Genomic DNA, 22647 nt, shown 5'->3' with positions numbered 1-22647 from the left:
ATTTTTGTATAAAATAGAAGTGTGAAGAAATTAAGTGTACCGTACTTTGCAATTAGAGATTTTATTTTCAACAATATGGCTTTATGAGTTGCATTTTAATACCTCATATGTAAAAGAAATGTGTAATGTTTATTATGGAAAGTGAAATTAGAGAATCATTGCAATAAAATATTGATAACAGATAAATTAAGATTATATTTATAGAGTACAGAGAACCTTGAGAAAGTAAAGAGACAAGTTGAATATAGGATTCCTTCTTTGAAAATATTAACAATATAATGGGAAAGACTATAAAACTAGCAAATAAATAACTGATGAAAACATAAAATATGTAAAGCTAGTAGAGTTATCTGGTAGACCATTCAAAACCATTTAGGCCTTGTCTCAAGACACCTTGTCTACAGACCCCTTGTGTTAAAAAAATTTAAGGCTTTTGAACTACATTTCTGTAATAATAATAATTTCCCTAATTTTTAATTAATGATGTGTAACCACTAGTCAACAAGAGACAACCAATGTTACCAAAGTCAGTTTGTGCAATACATGGTTTCTGTTGCCCTTTTTGAATTACCCATAGTAGTTCTCAGGCCACACTCCTCCAGAGCAATTTCTATATACTGTCCTGGAAAATGTGAGTAATAATATCTTCCTCTTTTATTTTATAATTTGGAAAAAATTAAATGACAGAAAGAAATGGAGAATAATGTAACAAGCACACATGGACCAACACTTCAAATTGATAAATATTAAGATTTGGTCATATTTGCATCAGAACTTTTTTATAAAGTTGTTTGTATTTCTGCTCAGGCCCCTTCCTCAGAGGCATGCTTGAGCATTGGCATGTATCCTTTTAGTTGATATTTATATACTTTGCTATACATATATGCAGAAACAATATATTTTACTTCTCAATTTTAGTCAACAATGAAACATCATGAAGTTTAAACAGAAGGATGTAGGATTATGATAGGATAATTAAAGTGTTTCAGAAGTTTGATATAGTAGTCATATCAGACCCTGCTTGAAACTCCTTGATGGCTTGCTTATTAGCCTCAGGATAAAACTCATATTCTTTAACTGACTTTCAAGGCAACACATTATTAGATTTCCAAAGTTTTCCCTCTTCCATTCATCTCTCAAATCTCAAGCCCTTGTTGCTCTGTATGCCTCAGCCATAGTGCCTTTTAAGTTTTTAAAATTTTCAGTCTCTAAAGCTGTATTAGTCCGTTCTCGCATAGCTTTAAAGAGCTACCTGACACTGGGTAATTTATAAAGAAAAGAGGTTTAATTGACTCAAAGTTCTACAGGCTGTATAGGAAGCATGGCTGGGAGGCCTCAGGAAACTTACAATCATGGCAGAAAGTGAAAGGGAAGCAGGCACATCTTACATTTCCAGAGAAGGACAAAGACAGAGCAAGGGGAGGTACTGCATACATTTCAATAACCAGATCTCATGAGAACTCACTCACTATCACAAGAACAGCAAGGGGGAAATCCACCTCCATGATTTAATCACATTCCACCAGGCGCCTCCTCCAACATTGGGGATCACAATTTGACATGAGATTTGGGTGGTGACACAAGTCCAAACCATATCCAAAGCCTTTCTATATATTTATTTTGCCCAATAGAATTCTTTCAACTTCAGTTCCTCTCATCCTTCCAACCTCAATTTACACATCACTTCCTCGGGAAGTTACCTCTGATCCTTCCAAAATATGACAGCAGAGCCTAATTAAGACATTTTAGAAGTCTCAAATACTAAAAGTCATATAAGATATATGACTGTTGCCCTACCACCGTATTATTCACAATAAACACAATATTAAGTGCAATTAAGTCTGAAATTTTGGTTTCCTAGTAGTGACTATTTTGATGATTTTATTCTTTGAGGTATTGAGTATCATGTTTATTTCACAAAATCGAGTTTCTTGTTTGCTTGGTGAGTAGTTTAGCACTGCACAGCAGTCTATTCTTAACCCATTATGGTGCTTATTAAATAATCTTATTATTTTTCTGCACATTTTACTAGACTGTAAACAATTTGATGGTAGGAATTATGTATTGTTCAACATCCTATCCCCAGAACAAGGACAATGCCTGGAACATGGATATTGATCAATAAATATTTGTTTAATGAAAAAATCAATGTTAACCTAGTTTCTTATGGTATAAAATTACTTATTCAAAAGCCTTGCCTTCTCTAAGTTTATACTTAGAGATGAGCAATTCCGACCCAAAAGGACATGAAGATCAAGTTATTCCTGTGTGTTGCACTCACTGTATAACAGAGTGGATCTTCAGATGAGGGAAAACATGAATACAAACTATGTCTAAGGGTACATCTGTTTGTATAATATTTTACAATTCATGAAGTATTTTCAAATATACCATCTCATTTGGTCCTTATAATACACTTGGGAGGCAGATATTTTTGTCTAAGTTTCAGATATAAGGCAACAGGCTGGGACAGGTTAATGACCTGCAAAGTTATGTGGCAGTAAGGCAGGACTAGAACTCAAGTCCACATCTTTTGACTCTAAATAACCTCTCTATATGGAAACCTGTGGATCAATTTATCTGTGGCTGTAGAGCAATATAGTTCTTTCTGTCACTGAAAATTCCTAACCTGAATGCTTGTTCATGATGATCAAAGTAAAGCAATAGTGCAATTAGAATATATCTTCCAACTGACTGGTAAATCAATGGATTTTATATTTCCAAAGAAAAAAAGTAACCTTAGGGTTTTTCTCTCTTACATATCTTCTAGAACCTTTACAAACCTGAGAGTGTGTATATACTCATTCTTACTACTTTCTGACTTTTTGGCATCAATAATGTTCTAGGTTTTTATAGTGAGATAAAAGTGTTAAAGTATTGAATTTGAGTCTCAGAAAACATGAAAATCCGACTATTTTTAATTTATTAATGATTAAGCCAACAAAATTATATTAATGATTTTATGTGACATTTTTGCATAAAGCTTCTACAGAGTCTTCTTTCCACAGTTTCAGTATATAACCAGTAAGTCATTTTTATGTAAAGATGTTTGCTTTACCCAAGAGATTGTAAATGAAACTTTTGTACCCAAAGCCATTCTGTAATGAAGATTACCTTATGTAACAGATTGAATGAAAGCAAGTCAGAAATAAATCTTTGTAGAAAACCTTATTGGCAAAATTCTCCCTCATTCTTTTTTATTCCCCTTAAATCATATTGCCACCAGAGAGATTGATGTCAGTGGCATATTTGATTATAACACTCTGGCTTGTATCCCTTCAGGGGTACCCCTTAATGTACAAGATAAATTTTAAGCTCTTTCAAAATGGTCGAGTGCCAGCCTATTTCATCAGCCTTATTTCACTTCTTCTTGCTTTACAATTCATATTCTAGTAAGAACTATGTTTAGCTCCCTGCATACATCTGGTTCTCAGCCCTATGCCTTTTTAATCATGCTATTCCCCTTACCTTGACTATTCCTCAGCCTTTATCTGGATAACTCCTGTTTGTTCCTCCAGATTCTACTCATGCTTCTCTTTAAAATAAATGCCTTTCTCAGACTGCTTACCTAGGTGGTGGTCTTTGCTTCCTTAACACCCTCTACCCATGTCTCTCTTTAGAGCTACCAATTTATATTTTTCCAACTTTATTGAGGTATGATTGACACATTAAAATTGTACAGATTTAAGATATACAGCACGATGCTTTGATGTATGTACACATTGTGAAATAATTACCACAAACAAGCTAATTAACATATTCATCATCTCACATAGTTACCTGTATATGTGTGTGTGTCTGTGTGAGGTAAGAGCACTTGAAATGTACACTCTTAGCAAATGTCAAGTATGCAATACATTATTATTGACTACTGTCACCATACTGTACATTAGGTCTCCAGAACTATTCATCTTATAACTGAAAGTTTGTGCCCTTTGACCATTATCTCCTCCCACCCTGTCCGTTGTAACCACCATTCTACTCTCTGTTACTATGAGTTTGACTTCATTTTTTAGATTTCTTATATAAATGAGATCACGCAGTATTTGTCTTTCTGTGTCTGGCTTATTTCATTTAGTATGATGTCCTCTTGGTTCATCCATGTTGTTGTAAGTGGGAGAATATCCTTCTTTTTAAAGAATGATTAATATTCCATTGTGTGTGTGTGTGTGTGTGTGTGTGTGTGTGTATCACATTTTCTGTATCCATTCATCTTACGTAGTACACTTAGATTGTTTCTGTATCTTGGCTACTGTGAGTAATGCTGCAATTGGAAAGCAGATATCTTTTCAAGATAGTGATTTTATTTCCTTTGGATATATACTCAGAATGGGATTGCTAGATAATATAGTCATTCTATTTTTAACGTTTTTGAGAAACCTCCATACTATTTTCCATAGTGACTGTACCAATTTACATTTCCACCAACAGCAGACAAGAATTCTCTTCTCTACATTTTTTTATGGGAACATTTTATTATTATTATTATTATTATTATACTTTAAGTTCTAGGGTACATGTGCACAACGTGCAGGTTTGTTACATATGTATACATGTGCCATGTTGATGTGCTACACCCATTAACTCGTCATTTACGTTAGGTATATCTCCTAATGCTATCCCTCCCCCTCCCTCCTCCCCACAATAGGCCCCGGTGTGTGATGTTCCCCTTCCTGTGTCCAAGTGATCTCATTGTTCAATTCCCACCTATGAGTGAGAACATGCAGTGTTTGATTTTCTGTTCTTGCGATAGTTTGCTGAGAATGATGGTTTCTCTACATTTTTGCCAGTACTTCTTATCTTTTGACATTATGATGATAGCCATTCTAACAGGAGTGAGATGATATCTCATTGTGGTTTTGATTTGCATTTTTCTGATGATTAGCAATTTTGAACATTTTTTCATATACCTATTGGTCATTTGTATGTTGTCTTTCAGAAAACATCTAGTCAGGTCCTTTGCCCAGTTTTTAATCAGGTTATTTGTTTCTATTTTTGTTGTTGAGTTGTGTGGGTTCCTTACATATTTTGGATACTAACCCCTTATTGGATATATGATTTGCAAATATTTTCTCCCATTCTGTAGGTTGCCTTTTCATTTTGTTGATTCTTTCTTTTGCTGTGCAGAAACTTTTTGGGTTGATGTAGTCCCACTTGTTTATTTTTGCTTTTGTTGCCTGTGACTACCAATTTATATTGTATTATATACACATTTATGTGATTTTTGTTTCCTGCTACCCTTTGAGCTCTTTGCATCTTCTTCCCTTAGGAATTTTATTTTGGTATTTTTCTATCCTTGTATCTTTTGGATGGTCTGTGCATATTTTTCTCTAGACCACTAAGTAAAATAACATATAACTTGGCATAATATATTGGTAAGAAGTCAATAATCAATAAATGCCATGCCAAGAATAGAACATTTCGCTACTCTTTTGTAGTTAGGCAAGATGCATTGATGTTTTTTGTTAAACATCATTGTATGATACATCATGATACTGATTAATGTATTATAGCGATTCAAGCATATAACGCATTTCAAAGGTAATGATAATCTGTAAATGTGCAGACGCAAGTATATCAGTGTATGTGGTAGGTGGAAAATTACTACAGTTGTGGGTGTGGAGACACTTCAAGTACAGAATTATGGAGTCAGAGCCTTGTTCACTTGGAAGGGAACTTAGGAGTCATCTTATTTCAGCTTTTGAAATTTGTGTGTGGATCATGATAACAGCTAACATTTACATGTTTTGTAATTTACAAAACATTTCCATATCACTTGATGTTCACAGGCAGTTCAACAGAGTTGTTATTGTTATGATGCTCATGGCAACTCTACAAAGAGAATTGGTTTTATTGTACTGTGCTGCTATTGTAGATTTCATAATAGACTGGAATCTGCTGTTTGCTGAAGGAATAATAAGGGACGCATCTTGTTAATACAGCTGAATCCCTTCATGTTTTCTTCCAGATGTGGCCTTTACTGTTATTTGTTTGGAATTTTTGTTAAATGGCTTCCTGTTTTGTAACCGTTGGGTGGACTGTAGTATATTTCTCTAGACCTGCACTACATCTAACACCACAGTAACCACTAGCTGCATTTGGATATTGAAATGTAAATTTAAATCAATTAAAATTAAGTAAATTCAGTTCCTCATTTGCGTGAGCCACATTTCAAGTGCTCAGTAGCCATGTATCAAATTGAACAGAATAGACAAAGAACATTTTTGTTATCTCAGAAAGGTTTATTGGACAGTGCTGTTCTAGACCATTGCTATATGTATGCATCTTGATGAAGTTGTCATCTGTCAGTACTTAAGTTGGGATGCTGTAAGGCAGAAATCTGTAAAAGTAATCAGACTGACAATAAGTGGTAAATGGATGAGGATTGTGCTAGCTTGTTACTAAAAATGGAATAGTCCCTCTCCCCTGTGGAAAAGTTGTTAGAAACTTTTTTTAAATGTAAAAGACTATAAAATGACTTAAAACTGGTGAAAAACTGAAGTTTTCCTTTCTTTTTAACTTTTAAGCTCAGGGGTACAAGTTCAGGTTTGTCACATAGTGTATGTGTCATGGGGGTTTGTTGTACAGATTATTTCATCACCCAGATATTAAGCTTAGTACCCATTAGTTATTTTTTCTTCTCCTCTCCCTCTTCCCACCCTCCACCCTCCAATAGGCCCCAGTTTCTGTTGTTCCCCTCTATGTGTCCATGTGTTCTCATCATTTAGCTCCCACTTAAAGTAAAAACATGTGGTATTTGGTTTTCTGTTCCTGTGTTAGTTTTCTTTTAACAAAACAAAATTTGCTTTTGTTGTTCTCCAGCTCATTAATTGTGGCCAATACTATATCATAGTATATTTTTCCTCTGAGGAATAAGCAGCTCCTCTCAACATTTTCTACTCCTGACAATATTCTTCATCCTCATCCTTTTTTTTTTTTTTTTTTTTTTTGAGATGGAATTTTGCTCTTGTCCACCAGGCTGGAGTACAATGTCACGATCTCAGCTCACTGCAACGCCAGCCTCCTGGGTTCAAGCGATTCTCCTGCCTCAGCCTCCCAAGTAGCTGGGATTACAGGTGTGCACCACCACACCCAGCTAGTTTTTGTATTTTTAGTAGAGACGGGGTTTCACCATGTTGGCCAAGCTGGTCTTGAACTTCTGACCTCAAGTGAATCACCTGCCTCGGCCTCCCAGAGTGCTGGGATTACAGGCATGAGCCACCACGCCCGACTATCCTTAAGCTTCACCAGATTTGTACCTCCTTGCCCCTGACTGATAAATTTGCCACATTTATTATACTGTTTTAAGAAGACGGAAAGTATTAGATATATTCTTTTTTTTTTTTTTTTTTTTTTTTTAAATTTATTTATTATTATTATACTTTAAGTTGTAGGGTACATGTGCATAACGTGCAGGTTTGTTACATATGTATACTTGTGCCATGTTGGTGTGCTGCACCCATCAACTCATCGTTTACATCAGGTATAACTCCCAATGCAATCCCTCCCCCCTCCCCCCGATAAGCCCCGGTGTGTGATGTTCCCCTTCCTGAGTCCAAGTGATCTCATTGTTCAGTTCCCACCTATGAGTGAGAACATGCGGTGTTTGGTTTTCTGTTCTTGTGATAGTTTGCTAAGAATGATGGTTTCCAGCTGCATCCATGTCCCTACAAAGGACGCAAACTCATCCTTTTTGATGGCTGCATAGTATTCCATGGTGTATATGTGCCACATTTTCTTAATCCAGTCTGTCACTGATGGACATTTGGGTTGATTCCAAGTCTTTGCTATTGTGAATAGTGCTGCAATAAACATACGTGTGCATGTGTCTTTATAGCAGCATAATTTATAATCCTTTGGGTATATACCCAGTAATGGGATGGCTGGGTCATATGGTACATCTATTTCTAGATCCTTGAGGAATCGCCATACTGTTTTCCGTATTAGATATATTCTTGATTCATTTGTTTTTGCCTTTGGTATCACACTTCAGTTAGCTATTCTCCTTTCTTCAAATTTCTCATGTCAACTCCTCTAATGATACGCTCTGCTTGGTGTGTATATAATACTAGATCTTCCATCTCCTAATACAGTCTCCCAACAAAAATGACAAGAATCATGTTATATAGAGCATACTTATATATTCTTTGCATTTAAAGTCTTTACATCGGCTGAGTTATATAAATGTGCTTCTCTGGATTTTTGTAAATTAACCATATCATGATAAATGCTAAACTGCCTATCTTCTTTTTTTCATCACTTTGACCCTGCTTCTCAAAAAACTATGCTTATGGTTCCTTTCCTACCTTGAAACATTTCTTAGAAGAACAGTTTATATTAGTACTGTTACTTGTACATCTAAACTCCTCACATTGTCTTTTTCAACTACCCCATCTCCATTATTAAATTAAAACTGATTTTTAAAGCTTCTTGCTGTCATTTTTCTCAGACTCTTAAATTAGACACTGTTTTTCCCTTCTCCCTTTCCAAAACTCTTTTCTTATCTCTGTAATAATATCACTTTCTTCATTTAATCCTGGCCATGGGATTAATTCTTCCTCTGGCTCCTAAACAAGCATTGTCTGAGGTTTTATCCTCAGCTGTCTTCTCACCATACATACTCTCTTCTGGTGAAGTCATCATTGTTGTTTTCTTGTAGCTTTAACTATCCCTTCAATGTCAGTATCTCCAAGATCTGGCTCTATTTCCATTCTAATTCAGTTTTATCAAATGCTTGCTATACAATTGGATGTAACACATTCTGTTTCAGCCACTTCTAATTTTATGTGCACAAAATAAAATCGTTTTAATCTCCTCAATTTCCTTTCTCCATCTCTACTGTACCATTCATCCATCCATTTTCTTAGGCTTGAACACTTAGAGTAATGTTTAACTTTCCCTTCTCCATTATTTCTTGTTTATTAATTTGCATATTTGAATTTTTTGTGGATACATAGTAAGCATATATATTATGGAATACATGAGATGTTTTGATGCAGGCATACAATGCATTCATAATCACATCATGGAAAATGAGGTATGCATCCCCTCAAGAATTTGTCTTTCATGTTACAACTCAATTATATGTTTTAAGTTATTTTTAAATGTACAATTAAATTATTATTGACTATAGTCACACCATTGTGCTATCAAATACTAGATCTTATAATTCTTTCTAACTGTATGTTTTTTGTACCCATTACACATCCCCCTTTCTCCTCCACCCCCCTACTGTATTTCCTAGCTTCTGGTAAGCATCTTTCTACTCTCTTCTACTATCTTCATAAGTTCAATTATTTTGATTTTTAGATCCTACAAATGAGTGAGAACCTGCCATGTTTGTCTTTAGGTGCCTGGCCTGTTTCACTTAACATAATGATCTCCAGATCCATCGATGCTGTTGCAAATGACTGAATCTCATTTTTAATGGCTGAATAGTACTCCATTGTACTACATTTTCTTTATCCATTCATCTGTTGATAGACACAGGTTGCTTCAAAATCTTGGCCGTCATGAACAGAGCTGCAAAAAGCATGAGAGTGCAGATATCTTTTTAATATCCTGATTTCCTTTTCTTGGGGTATATACCCAGAAGTTGGATTGCTGGATTATGTGGCAGCTGTATTTTTAGTTTTTTAAGGAACCTCCAAACTGTACTCCATCATGATTGTATTAATGTACCTTCCCACCAACAGTGTATGAGGTTCCCTTTTCTCCACATCCTCACCAGCATTTGTTATTGCCTTTTGGATATAAGCCATTTTATCTGGGGTAAGATGCTATGTCATTTTAGTTTCGCTTTACAATTTTTTGATGATCAATGATGTTGAATACTTTTCATATGCCTGATGGCCATTTGTATGTCTTCTTTTGAAAACTGTCTATTCAAATCTTTTGCCCATATTTTAAGCAGATTATTAGATTTTTTTCTATAGCATTGTTTGAGCTCCTTACATATTCTCGTTATCAATTGCTTGTCAGATGGGTAGTTTGCAAATATTTTCTCCCATGTTGTGGCTTGTCTCTTCACTTTGTTAATTGTTTCCTTTGCTGTGCAGAAGCTTTTTAACTTGATGTGATCCCATTTGTCCATTTTTGCTTTGGTTGCATGTGATTTTGGGGTAATACTCAAGAAATCTTTCCAAAGACCAATGTCATAGAGAGCTTCCACAATGTTTTCTGGCAGTAGTTTCATAGGTTGAGGTCTCAGATTTAAATATTTAATCCATTTTTATTTGAATTTTGTATATGACAGAAGATACAGGTCTAGTTTCATTCTTATGCCCAAGGATATTCAGTTTTCCCAGCACCATACTTTCCACAGTGTATGTCCTTGGCACCTTTGTTGAAAATGTGTTCACTGTAGGTGTGTGGATTTGTTTCTGGGTTGTATACTCTGTTTTACTGGACTCTGTGTCTGTTTTTATGCCAGTACCATGCTGTTTTAGATACTCTATCTCAGTAGTATAATTTGAAGTCAGGTGTTGTGATTCCTTTAGTTGTGTTCTTTTTGCTTAGGATAACTTTGGCTATTCTTTTGTGGTTCCATATAAATTTTAGGATTTTTTTTCTATTTTTTCTATTTCTGTGCAGAATGTCATTGGTATTTTGATAGCGATTGCATTGAATCTGTAGATTGCTTAGGTAGTGTGGACATTTTAACAATATTGATTAATCTAAGAACATGCAATATCTTTTCATTTTTTGGGTGGTTTCTTCCATTTCTTTATCAGTGTTTTATAGTTTCCATTACAGAGATCTTTCACTTCTTTATGTTAATTTCTAGATATTTAATTTTACTTGTAGCTATTGAAAATAGGATTATTTTTGTTTTCTTTTTCAAATTGTTCACTGTTGGCATGTAGAAATGCTACTGATTTTTGTATGTTGATTTTATATCCTGCAACTTTACTAAACTTCATCATCAACTCTAATAGTTTTTTCTTGGAGTCTTTAGATTTTCCCTAATTTAAGATCATTATCATCTGCAAGGAATGGTAATTTGACTTATTCCTTTCCAATTTGGATACACTTTATTTATTTCTGTTGCCTAATTGCTCTGACTAGGACTTCCAGTACTATGTTGAATAGTAGTGGTGAAAGTGGGCATCCTTGTGTTCCAGATCATAGAAGAAAGGCTTTCAGTTTTTCCTAATTTAGTATGATACTAGCTGTGAGTCTATCATACATGGCTTTTATTATGTTGAGGTATGTTCCTTCTATACTCAGTTTTTTTTGTTTTTGTTTTTGTTTTTGTTTTTGTTTTTGGAGACAGAGTCTCACTCTGTCACCCAGGTTGGAGTACGATGATGCAATCTCAGCTCACTGCAACCTCTGCCTCCTGGGCTCAGGCGATTCTTCTGTCTCAGCCTCCCGAGTAGCTGGGACTACAGGCGTGTGCCGCCACGCCTGGCTAATTTTTTAGTAAAGATGGGGTTTCACCAGTGTTAGCCAGGATGGTCTCGATCTCCTGACCTTGTGATCCACCCACCTTGGCCTCCCAAAGTGCTTAGATTACAGGCGTGAGCCACCGCGCCTGGCTCTATATCCAGTCTTTTGAGGGTTTTTATTATGAAGGGATGTTGAATTGTATCAAATTCTTTTTCACCATCAATTGAAATGATCCTGTGGTTTTGTCCATCCTTCTTTAGGTATGATGTATCACACTGTTTGATTTTTGTATGTTGAACCATCCTTGCAACCCAGGAATAAATGATGCTTGGTCATTTGAATGATGATTAATAAGGTCATCATGAATGACCTTATTAATATATTGTGGAATTTGGTTTGCTCGTATTTTGTTGAGGATTTTTACATAAATATTCATCAGATATTGGCCTGTAGTTTTCTTTCTTTGGTATGTCTTTGTCTGGCTTTGGTACCAGGGTAATACTGGCCTTGTAGAATGAGTTTGAATGTTCCCTCCTCCCCCTCTGTTTTTTGACGTAGATTGAGTAGGATTGGTATTAGTTCTTCTTTAATATTTGGTAGAATTCAGCAATGAAGCCATTATGTCCCCAGCTTTCCTTTTTGGGAGACTTTTTATTTTTTTATTTTTATTTTTTATCTTATGTTTTTTGAGATGGAGTCTCACTCTGTCGCCCAGGCTAGAGTGCAGTGGTACGATCTTGGCTCACTGCAAGCTCCACCTCCAGGGTTCACGCCGTTCTCTTGCCTCAGCCTCCCTAGTAGCTGGGACTACAGGCGCCTGCCACCACGCCCAGCTAATTTTTTGTATTTTTAGTAGAGATGGGATTTCACCATGTTAGCCAGGATGGTCTCGAGCTCCTGACCTCATGATCCGCCCATCTCTGCCTCCCAAAGTGCTGGGATTACAGGCGTGAGCCATCGCACCTGGCCTGGGATATTTTTTATTATGGCTTCGATCTCATTGCTTGTTATTGGCCTCCTCAGGTTTTAGATTTCTTCATGGTTAAATTTTGGCAGGTTGTATGTGTCTAGGAATTTGTCTATGATTTTCCAATTTATTGTCATGGATGGATATCACTGCTGCTAGTTATTCAGGGCTCAAGGGCATTTCAGTTAGCAGGTGATGCATGCTGCCTGGACTGGGTCCTTCCCCTTAAGGCAACAGGTTCCCTTTTGACCCAGAGTGTTTCTAGAAATGTCTGTCAGGAGCTAGGGCCTGGAAAGGGGGCCTCAGGACTCTGACTGGTACCCTATCCTGCTGTGGCTGAGCTGGTATCCCAAGATGCAAACAAAGTCTTCCCCACTCTTCTGTCTCCTCTCCTCAAGTGAAAGGAAGGGGCCTTCTTTGGAGCCACAAGCTATGCAACCTGGGGTTAGGGGAGGGTTAATGCCAGTGCTCCTTTAGCCATCCCAGCTGGTATGTCAGTAAGTTGTGTGCCGCCCCCTCAGTCCACTGTCTTTGGGCCCAACTCAGCACTAGGACTTGCCTAAGAGTTGCTCTCCTTGTGGCCTAGACTGCTTTTGCAGTTTATTTGGGGCCCCACATCACTGTAGCACATGGTGGCAAAGCTTGTGGAAACTCAAGTTCAGATCGCTGGGATTGGTGATTGATTCCCCTCTGGTTAGGACTTGTTTAAATGCTCCCTCCGTGGGTGAACATCAGCTGAATTTGGTTCAGTTTTGTTTTCTACTATAACATGGTCAGCGCTGAGTTTAATGCCTCAGAATTACTGGCTTTCTTTCTCCCCTGTGCATAGAAACTCTCATCACCAGGCAGCTGTTGCGCAGGTTCAGGGGAAAGGGGGCATTGGCAATTGAAGACTGTTTTTCCTACCTCTTCAGTGCCTCTTTCAATGATACGAAGTTAAAACTAGGTATTGTGAGTACTCACCTGATTTTTGGTTCTTATGGAAAAGGTTTTTTTTCTGTGGGGATAATTGTTAAATCAGTGTCCTTGTTGGGGGCTGGAGGGACAATCTGTGGAGGCTTCTATTCTGCCATCTTGCTCTGTCCCTCTCCCCCACCCATTATTCTTTGTATCTGATCAATCAGTTACCTAATTTTTTCAAATCTTATCTTCATGGCATCCACTTATTTTCATCTCCCTTCCACTATCATAACCTCAGTTCAAGCCCTGATTACATATCACATTTCCTAATGAAAGAATATTCCAACTGATCTTCCTGCCTCCAGTTTATCTCCCTTCCAAATTCCTAGCTTCTTCTAATCATTTTCATGAAACATAAATTTAATCACATACTTCTCATATTCAGTTATCTGTGAACACCCCCTTGTATCAGAACAAAGTTCACACTCCTCCACCCTTTCTACAGATAAAACATCCACTTTAGTATGTCTAGGAAGATACACAGCTTTGCAGAGATTCCCATAACTGAGATATGGCACAAAAATTACTCCTAAGGGACTATGAAGAACGGAACAAGAGATGGCTGTGGGAGTTGTTAGCTGGACAAGAACATTTCATCTCCACAGACCTCTCAACCCTCACTCACAACTCATATTGCTGTGTATAATCAACTATTATATTAGGTAGACTGCCTTGACTTCAACTCTTCCCAAAGGAAAGTCAAGAGAAATTATAAACTGACTGAGTTAAGTTTTTGAAGGAGATTCAAAATGGAAATTAAATTGTTATAGAAAAATTGAAATTGCTTTTCTTTTAAAACAAAAACAAAAATTTTCTTCAACCTAGCTTTGGTAGTTCTCCATAATATGCCCCGTATTATTTTCTCTGCTTTCTTTCCCACTGCATTTTCACCATGTAGCTTAAATTTTAACCAAATCAGTCTGCTTACTTCTTATTGACTATGCATTTGTTCAGTGTGTTCACACAGTTTGAAATGTTCTTTCTCCCTAAACCTTCAAATTCCAGATTTGAAAGCCATTTAGGGCCAGGTAAAATATCATTTCCCCCACATAGTTAATCCAGGATTATCAGAATTTATCTCCTTTTTAATGGGATCTTTTGTTAGAATTTATCTTGTCTACCTTTTATTTGTATTTGAATGTTTTCTCCCCTCCTAATTAATGAAATCACGATGGCCAAATACCAAGGGTAATTTATCCGTCATCACATAATAGTATCTGGAACTGAATTGCATTTAGGAGATCACAAAAAACATGTTGGTGAACTGAATTGTGACTTCAATAAATAAATGAATGCAAGGAAGGGAGGAAGGAAGAGAGGAAGTCTGGGAGGGAGGAGAAAATAAAAGAAAGGAAAAGTATAATACTCATTGCTTAAATTAGCCCCTTAGGCATGTAAAGGCATTTTGATAATAATAGAATATGTTGAAGTGTTGAGTATGAAAGTACGATTATCAAAGGTTTACATAGATGGATTATTTATATATTACTTCTAAGTAAAACAATATTTTATATTATTTGTAAAAGAATACAATATATACACAAAAATAAGACATGGAAATTTATGGCATTTATAAAATTTCATGAAATATAATGGTATTATTAGAGATATACACTATTTCCCTTCACTATCTCTCTTCATATATTTACTATTAATAACATATGCACTGTTCTTATTATACAGTTGATGAGAAATATTACTTGTTCTGAGTATTGTGACCCACCAGGTGCTTAAAACTTGTTGACAAAGTATGGAACATCAGTGGCAATATGTAGGAGTAAAAATTGTTCTGTTATTCTGCTCACTATAGCAATTGCATCATTGTTTCACAGAAAGGATAACATTATGATCCTGTGTGGGTGTATAGCTCATCTGTGGGAGGATGTTTCTGTGCATACTTAGTGATCAGAATTCAAGAAACACGCCTCATTTTTATGAATATTTTCTCATTAGGAATTTGGCTCATGTAAATGCATCACATAGTTTGTAGAAGCATTATATGGAAAAGGATAAAGAAGAAATGAAATTTTTTTTTTGCATGTACAATAAAAGCTTGAGCTACTGGAGAGAATTCCTGGGAGTATATAGTATCGTGGCTGTAAACCCAGTCTTTAAAATCTAAATTTAATTCTAACCTAAAAATAACTAGAATGTCAGAGGTGTACCTTTCCACAGCATGAATAGGTTTGTAAAGTATAGATTTATCCATATGCAATGCTATTTTCTCTTTAAAACTTGAGATATCTTTTGGGAAAGGATTTGGCCCCAAGTATTAATAAAACCCATACTTTAGAAGCAAGTATTTTAAAATCATCTGTTGATGGAGGTAAAATAACTTACTAATAAATAAACCTCCCAAAGTACCTAGAGCTGTTTAAATATTTAGCATGATAAAATGAATGCCATAAAATTATAGCTTAACAAAATATAACATAGTCATTTAGTTTCTATTCTTCTCCCTAATATAAAGTAGCAGGTTAATATGCACTCTCTCTGGTTTTGTTGTTCTTTTTTTTTGTTTTGAGGCAGAGTCTCGCTCTGTCACCCAGGCTGGAGTGCAGTGGTGCGATCTTGGCTCACTGCAACCTCTACCTCTCAGGTTCAAGCAATTCTCCTACCTCAGCCTTCCGAGTAGCTGGGATTACAGGCATGTGCCACCACACCCAGCTAATTTTTGTATTTTTAGTAGAGGTGGGATTTCACCATGTTGGCCAAGCTAGTCTTGAACTCCTAGCCTTAAGTGATCCGCCCACCTAGGCCTCCCAAAGTGCTGGGATTACAGGCATGAGCCACTGTGCCTGGCTTCTATTTTTAATATGCTGCATCCTCACCCTTTGTGGAAAGCCTCTGGGTTTCAATAACTGACAAGCCGACCTTGCTGAAAGAAGATAGAGATACAGACAAGTAGAAGCAACTGTTCAACATAGTAAGCTATTGAAGAAGGAAATAAGTTTAATAGGAAAAAATAATCAATGAATTGGGGGAAAGTGTAATCAAACATACAATTCTGTGGATCTGAGAACTATTTGGAGTGAGCTGGCAGATAATGTTATAAAAAGGTTACCAGTTTATGAATTCTATATATTTGATAATTTTGGGATAACTTTGGTGTTCCTGTATCACATGGTAATCCTATAAAATAGATCAAGTGTTTCTTAAAATACCATCTTCATAAATATCATCTTGGAGGCCTCACTCTGAATCAACTAGATCTGTACTTCTGGGAATCTGCATTTTAACCTACCCCTCAAATGATTCTTAATGCAGAAGTAAAATCTGAAAATTACTTAACTGAGTGTAGATTACATTGATTGCTTTTGCAATGATGCCATTATTTTCTCTTTCTGAAGACCCACTGTTTCCAAGACCCAGTTAAAAGCCACCTTTCTTGATTTGTTTTCACACAGAGTTTAGTTTCTTCCTCCTCTGCTCCTCTAGCTCCCATAATTGTGCCTTTGTTACACTAATCAAGAGTATCCCAAATCTCTTAATGCAGATTTAAACTTAACTTTACATACATAAGTGCTGCAAACTTATCAAAAACATTATTTAAAATGTATTTAAATTCATTTTACAAACATTTAGTTTTGTTTATTTTAAATAACAAGTTCTTAATTTTAATATTCATATGTGACGTTTTTTTGGACTGGTAGAAAAACTTGACCACCTCAATCACCTCATATATCTCCCTTAAACTTTGTCTTTCAGGGTCATGTCAAAATAGTTGAGTGTGCACCAATATTTTGTTCTTCAAATAATCTTAAATCTAGGATCACAGATGTCATCCTTTCTGTCACTAACCCGCAGCTAGTAGTTTGAAAATTTACTAGCCCATTCCTAGTGTGATCCAACAAAAAGAACTGTTAAAATAAACTGTTTTCAGTAATCATATGATGTTAGATGGTAGTGTTGTGATTATTGTCATGCAGAATCTGTTGTGTGTGCTTTGTAAGATGAATAACTGAACAATTATATGACTGCCATTCTATCACTCCAGTGTCATTGTTAAGTATTTTTAGCATGGGATAAAGCTGACACATATATAAGATTGAAGAAGTTAAATAACATGCTGGCGCCTCTTGAAGTATTATCTATTGTACATACATATATATATGTATGCATGTATTTCTTAGCTCTGCAACCTGAAAAGGCATAGGAACAATGACCTAGCTAGTAATGATACACTTCCCAGAGTTTATGGTCTGAAAACCACATTTAAAAAGTTTGAAATTTGACTAGAGCAATGTATAGTACAATCCAGTATACTATATGTTGAATTTGATTTCCTGTTGAATTTTAATAAAAATATATTAATATCTTGAAATTTTAAATAATTTGCCTTTTATCTATTGATTTGTGTAATTGTGTATCATTTATACTTCTGAAGTTAAAAACACTTAAAACAGCATGAGTACTTTTAAATTCTGTGTTTTAACTTATTTGTGTGAATTCCTATCTCCCTGAACAGCCCTTGTCTTAAAGTCAGGGGCCATGTTTTATTCATCCTTTTATCCCTAGTATGGTTGATTAATATTTGCTGAATCAAGGCGAAAAATATGTCTATTTTATATTGTCTAATTAATATATTCAACATTATTTAAATATTACTATATTTAGATATAGGTAGCATATTTAAAATGTAATATTAATATAGCATCAAACATATATTTAATACTATTTATTGTGTTTCCATACATTGCAGTTATTATCCTTTTAGATGCTCAGATTGTTTCATGTTTGGCCAGGGGGAATCTCTTCCTGTTGAGTCCTGAGTCCTACTAACACAAGAGTCAACTCCTGTGTAGTAGTAGTCTTGATACGCTACTCCTAGTAGTCTTTGATAACTTCCTTCTGTCTTGTATCACAGTATAATCCAAGCTCATCTTGTACATTTCCTATTCCAGATCTCAAATCAGCCATTTTCCAAGAAAGCCTGGGAAATGTGGTTTTCAGACCATAAACTCTGGGAAGTGTATCATTACTAGCTAGGTCATTGTTCCTATGCCTTTTCAGGTTGCAGAGCTAAGAAATACATGCATACATATATATATGTATGTACAATAGATAATACTTCAAGAGGCGCCAGCATGTTATTTAACTTCTTCAATCTTATATATGTGTCAGCTTTATCCCATGCTAAAAATACTTAACAATGACACTGGAGTGATAGAATGGCAGTCATATAATTGTTCAGTTATTCATCTTACAAAGCACACACAACAGATTCTGCATGACAATAATCACAACACTACCATCTAACATCATATGATTACTGAAAACAGTTTATTTTAACAGTTCTTTTTGTTGGATCACACTAGGAATGGGCTAGTAAATTTTTATATTTTAAAGATACTTGAAATAGTTACTTTCTGTATGATTATTATCCACTGCTAGAGTATACATTCAGATCATATTTACTTTTTTCCTTGAAGAGAATCCCTTTGAATGTTTAGTCATACCCTCTGATTCTGGAAGGTAGACAAATAATGGAATTTGCATACATTGCAGCTGAAGCAAGCTATAGAAGCAGCATGCAGAAACTGGGCAACTTACCAACTTTTCCCAGATTATCTCTCCTTTGGCATATGAGTCCTTCAGAAAGACAAGACCCAAATCTTAAGTATTTCTTTGAATTTGTAAAATATACTTAAGTTTTATTTTTAAACCTTTGCCCCTGATCTGAGTATGTATTTCTTCTGACAAGGCATTGTGGTGAAGTTGCATTATCAAAAATTGTGTTGAACAACATTCCTTTTTGTTAAAATTAAATTCGGGAAAAAATGAACTGGAATATCATTTCTTAAAATATTCAGTACTGTGGAAATGGGTGGGTTTGCTTCTTCAAAATTAGCCAAATAATAATTTTATTTTTTGAAGTAAAGTTAGTTTTTTAAAGTTAAAATAGTGATGGCCAGGCGCGGTGGCTCACACCTATAATCCCCAGCACTTTGGGAGGCCGAGTTGGGCCGATCACCTAAGGTTGGGAGTTTGAGACCAGCCTGACCAACATGAAGAAACCCTGTCTCTACTAAAAATACACAAAATTAGCGGGGCATAGTGGCACGTGCCTGTAATCCCAGCTACTCGGGAGGCTGAGGCAGGAGAATCGCTTGAACCCAGGAGGCAGAGGTTGCTGTGAACCGAGATTGCGCCATTGCACTCCAGCCTGGGCAACAAGAGCAAAACTCTGTCTCCAAAAAAAAAAAAAAAACTAAAATAGTGACACTAATACATGGTTAAAATGTATTTATCACTTAATGTATGTCAGATTCTATTGATTTATCTCATTTTGTCACTTAATTCTTACAACAGTTTTACCAATATGCCCGTTTTATAAATTTCGTGAGGAAACTGTGCCATAGAAACATTGTCTCTAAGCAAAGATCAGTTTGTTGTATTGCTGCTTATTGTATATCCAGTAACTGCAGGTTAAAAAAAAAAGACCATGGTGGCTTTTGAAAGAATTTTTTGTAATTCCTGGTACTTAAATTTAGGTGAGAACTATGAACTGGGTAATTATTATTAGTAGATGTATTAATTTTAAATGTGTACTATAAAGTATATTTAATAGCTTGCAATAGTTAAAAATATAAAATTATTTGAGATTTTGATAGGACTATTGAAATAAATGTTAGTGTGTTTTTTAATGTTCTAATCGATAATAAATTAGTATTTGAAATGTTAGGGACATTTCAACAAAATACATTTATCACGTGTAAAAGCTTAGATGGAAAATGTTTACAATATTTTTTCAATATTTGTTTTTAAAAGTCTACTTAATGTATATTGTCTTTTAGTATGCATTTAAAGGTAGTAAAATTAGAATATACAGTTAAGCAAAAATAAGGATATCCTCTGTTAGTGACCATCAGAGCTAACCATTATTAATATTTTGGTATATAGCATCCCAGATTTTTCCTATTATTTTCGCTTGAATTGTTAAGACTTTTAAAATTATAGTGTAATTTCTAAGAAAATATTTTAAAAGAATGCTTGGTATTTTGAATCTAATGTGTATGGTTCTTTTTTTCAGGATTGTACTGTATATGAAACAGAGAATAAAATTCTTCACGTGGTGAGTACACTTGGATTTATTTTAATCTTTATTAGAGAATATTTCCTTGATCAACTAGAAGAAGTGAACCATAAGAAAAAAATCTACTGACCATATCAGTTAAGTGTATTTTTATAGGAAATCTACAAAAGAATCAAAGCATAACAAATTACGTTAGTTATAACCATTCTATTGTACCTAATAGGAAAAAAAGATACAATATTTTTAAATTGTAATATGTAGCAAGGTTGGAATGTAATAAAAAATTAATAATGTAGAGCAAGGAGAATTTGAAATGAGAATTTCTTTTACTGTTCATCTGTTACAAAAAAAAGATCAGAGAAAGGTATTCTGTTCTATAATGGGTAATTAATCTCTATCATCATTTGGATGAAATACTTTATTAAAAAAATCAAATTTCCTTTGCTCCAATTCTATACTTACCAGATAACCTTTCAAATGGTAATATGGCAATATTTTTGAATCAGTTAATGACTTTACATATATTTTATTACTAGAAATGGACTATGGATACATTTTACTTTGTTGAAAGGCCATCTCCTGTCTTCTTAATGAACAGTTGGCCGCTTTTATTTGTAAATGCATGTCTTGATCAATGCTGGTTTGTCCTAATAACTTCTTCACCTCTGGTGTGTGTGAAATCATGTCATTTCTGCATCTGCCAGGTACTAGGCGGTGAAGATTCATATGTCTGTAAAAGGACATTTGCCTCATTTATTCCTAATATCAGTTTATAAGTTTTATGTTTCTGAAATGTTTGAATATTTATAAAAGAATACTATTTTGTATTTAGAAAAGTAAATACTTTTAAAACGTCTGAATGTATGTATGGAGGGAAATCAGAATATCAGCAGTACAGCATCCCTATTCCTTTTTTGTTATCTACTATAGAAATGGTACTGAATAATCCTCTGCTAATCCTCTCCCCCTCATTGTGCAGTAGGGATGCCCTTTGTGGTTTATAAGAATAGTCTCAGGAGTGGATAATTAATGTATTTTTCTCCTTATTAGTCCAAGAGGGAAAATAATTACAACTCCCTCATGTCGATCTACCTGTAGGGCCTGGAGAATAGAAAGACACTAATATTTATTTAGGGCCTATATATTTCAAGTATTAGCTTACTTTCTATAAGTGTATTCTCTCATTTAATCCTACTTTTGCAGATGGTGGAACTAAGGGTCACAAATATTAAGTTGTTCAACTATTCAGTTTGAACACAGAATCTCATACCAAAGCCCATGCCCTTTCCAGATCTGGCAGTTGCTACCAATTCTAATTCCCTGAGGCTTTACAAATTGTACTATCTTTTTTCCCATGAAACCCAGGGCTACTGTCTAGCTGTGCCTATTTTGTCAATAACTAAGGAGCATGCACAGAGCCTTTCCCACCTACATTTTATTTTCTCTGAGTGACTGTTTCTTTGGCGTTGAATTTTCTGTGACAATGACTGTTCTTTCTGAAGTATTGAATTTACTGAATTCGACTTTGGTACACTGCTGTGGGTTCTTCATTGTGTTTACTTCAAGGCTGTTATTGAGGTCAGTGTGTGTTAACATTTTTTTCTTTATCAGATTTCTCAGGAGTAATCTCTCCCTGATGTTAGTACCAAAAAGAGCTGTACTTTTCTTTATGCATTGGCTGCTACGAACTTAAGATTAAAATTTGTGGCTCATAATGGACAAGTGCATCTCATGGTATTTGTTTTGTATTTAGCTTCATTCTTGGCTCTAATTTATATACCTGATTTCTTTTTGCCTTGTTTTTCTCAATTAATTTATGTATGGTATATATTTTTACATCTGTTAATGTAGCCTTTTCTGTGGAGGAATAGTTCCAGTTACAAATGCACATTTGTGATCAATATTCAGATATCAACAAAGGACATGTAAATAATTTATAGAAAAAGAATCTCTAGAGAACTGTAAAAAATATGAAATTTTATTTCTGAGGAAATTTCAGATTCCACCATATGACAGAATAACAGAAATAAATTTAAATGATGAAAGAAATACTGTGGGATTTCTCTTGTACTAAAGACCTTAAATATCATTTTAATTAATTAGACTAAGGAAAAATCTCTTTGGGGTTATAAAATGATGATTGAAATTTTATTAAATAAAAACCATAATAAGTAATAGCCAAATTTTAAAAGTTCTTAATCACTATTTTTAATTTTAAATAATTTTAAAATAATAAGTAATTTTTAGTTTCTTAAATAAATTCCTAATAATTGACTCATATTGACTTATCTTT

At 35.0% G+C, this 22647-nt stretch overlaps 1 protein-coding gene across 8 annotated transcripts in view; it reads left to right on the top strand.

The window, feature by feature from the left end:
* LOC105478211 (connector enhancer of kinase suppressor of Ras 2) overlaps positions 1 to 22647 on the top strand; it is a 288198-nt gene that overhangs the window by 83049 nt on the left and 182502 nt on the right. For all 8 annotated transcript variants that reach the window (XM_011735341.3, XM_024791678.2, XM_011735340.3 and 5 more), the window contains exon 5: positions 20352 to 20393. In XM_011735341.3, the coding sequence (XP_011733643.1) occupies positions 20352 to 20393 (42 nt within the window). The remainder of the gene's footprint in view (positions 1 to 20351; positions 20394 to 22647) is intronic.

Source organism: Macaca nemestrina, chromosome X, assembly GCF_043159975.1.
Source record: "Macaca nemestrina isolate mMacNem1 chromosome X, mMacNem.hap1, whole genome shotgun sequence".
Taxonomy (NCBI): Eukaryota; Metazoa; Chordata; class Mammalia; order Primates; family Cercopithecidae; genus Macaca; species Macaca nemestrina.
Note: the sequence above shows the minus strand (reverse complement) of the source record. Positions and strands in the feature narration are given on the sequence as shown.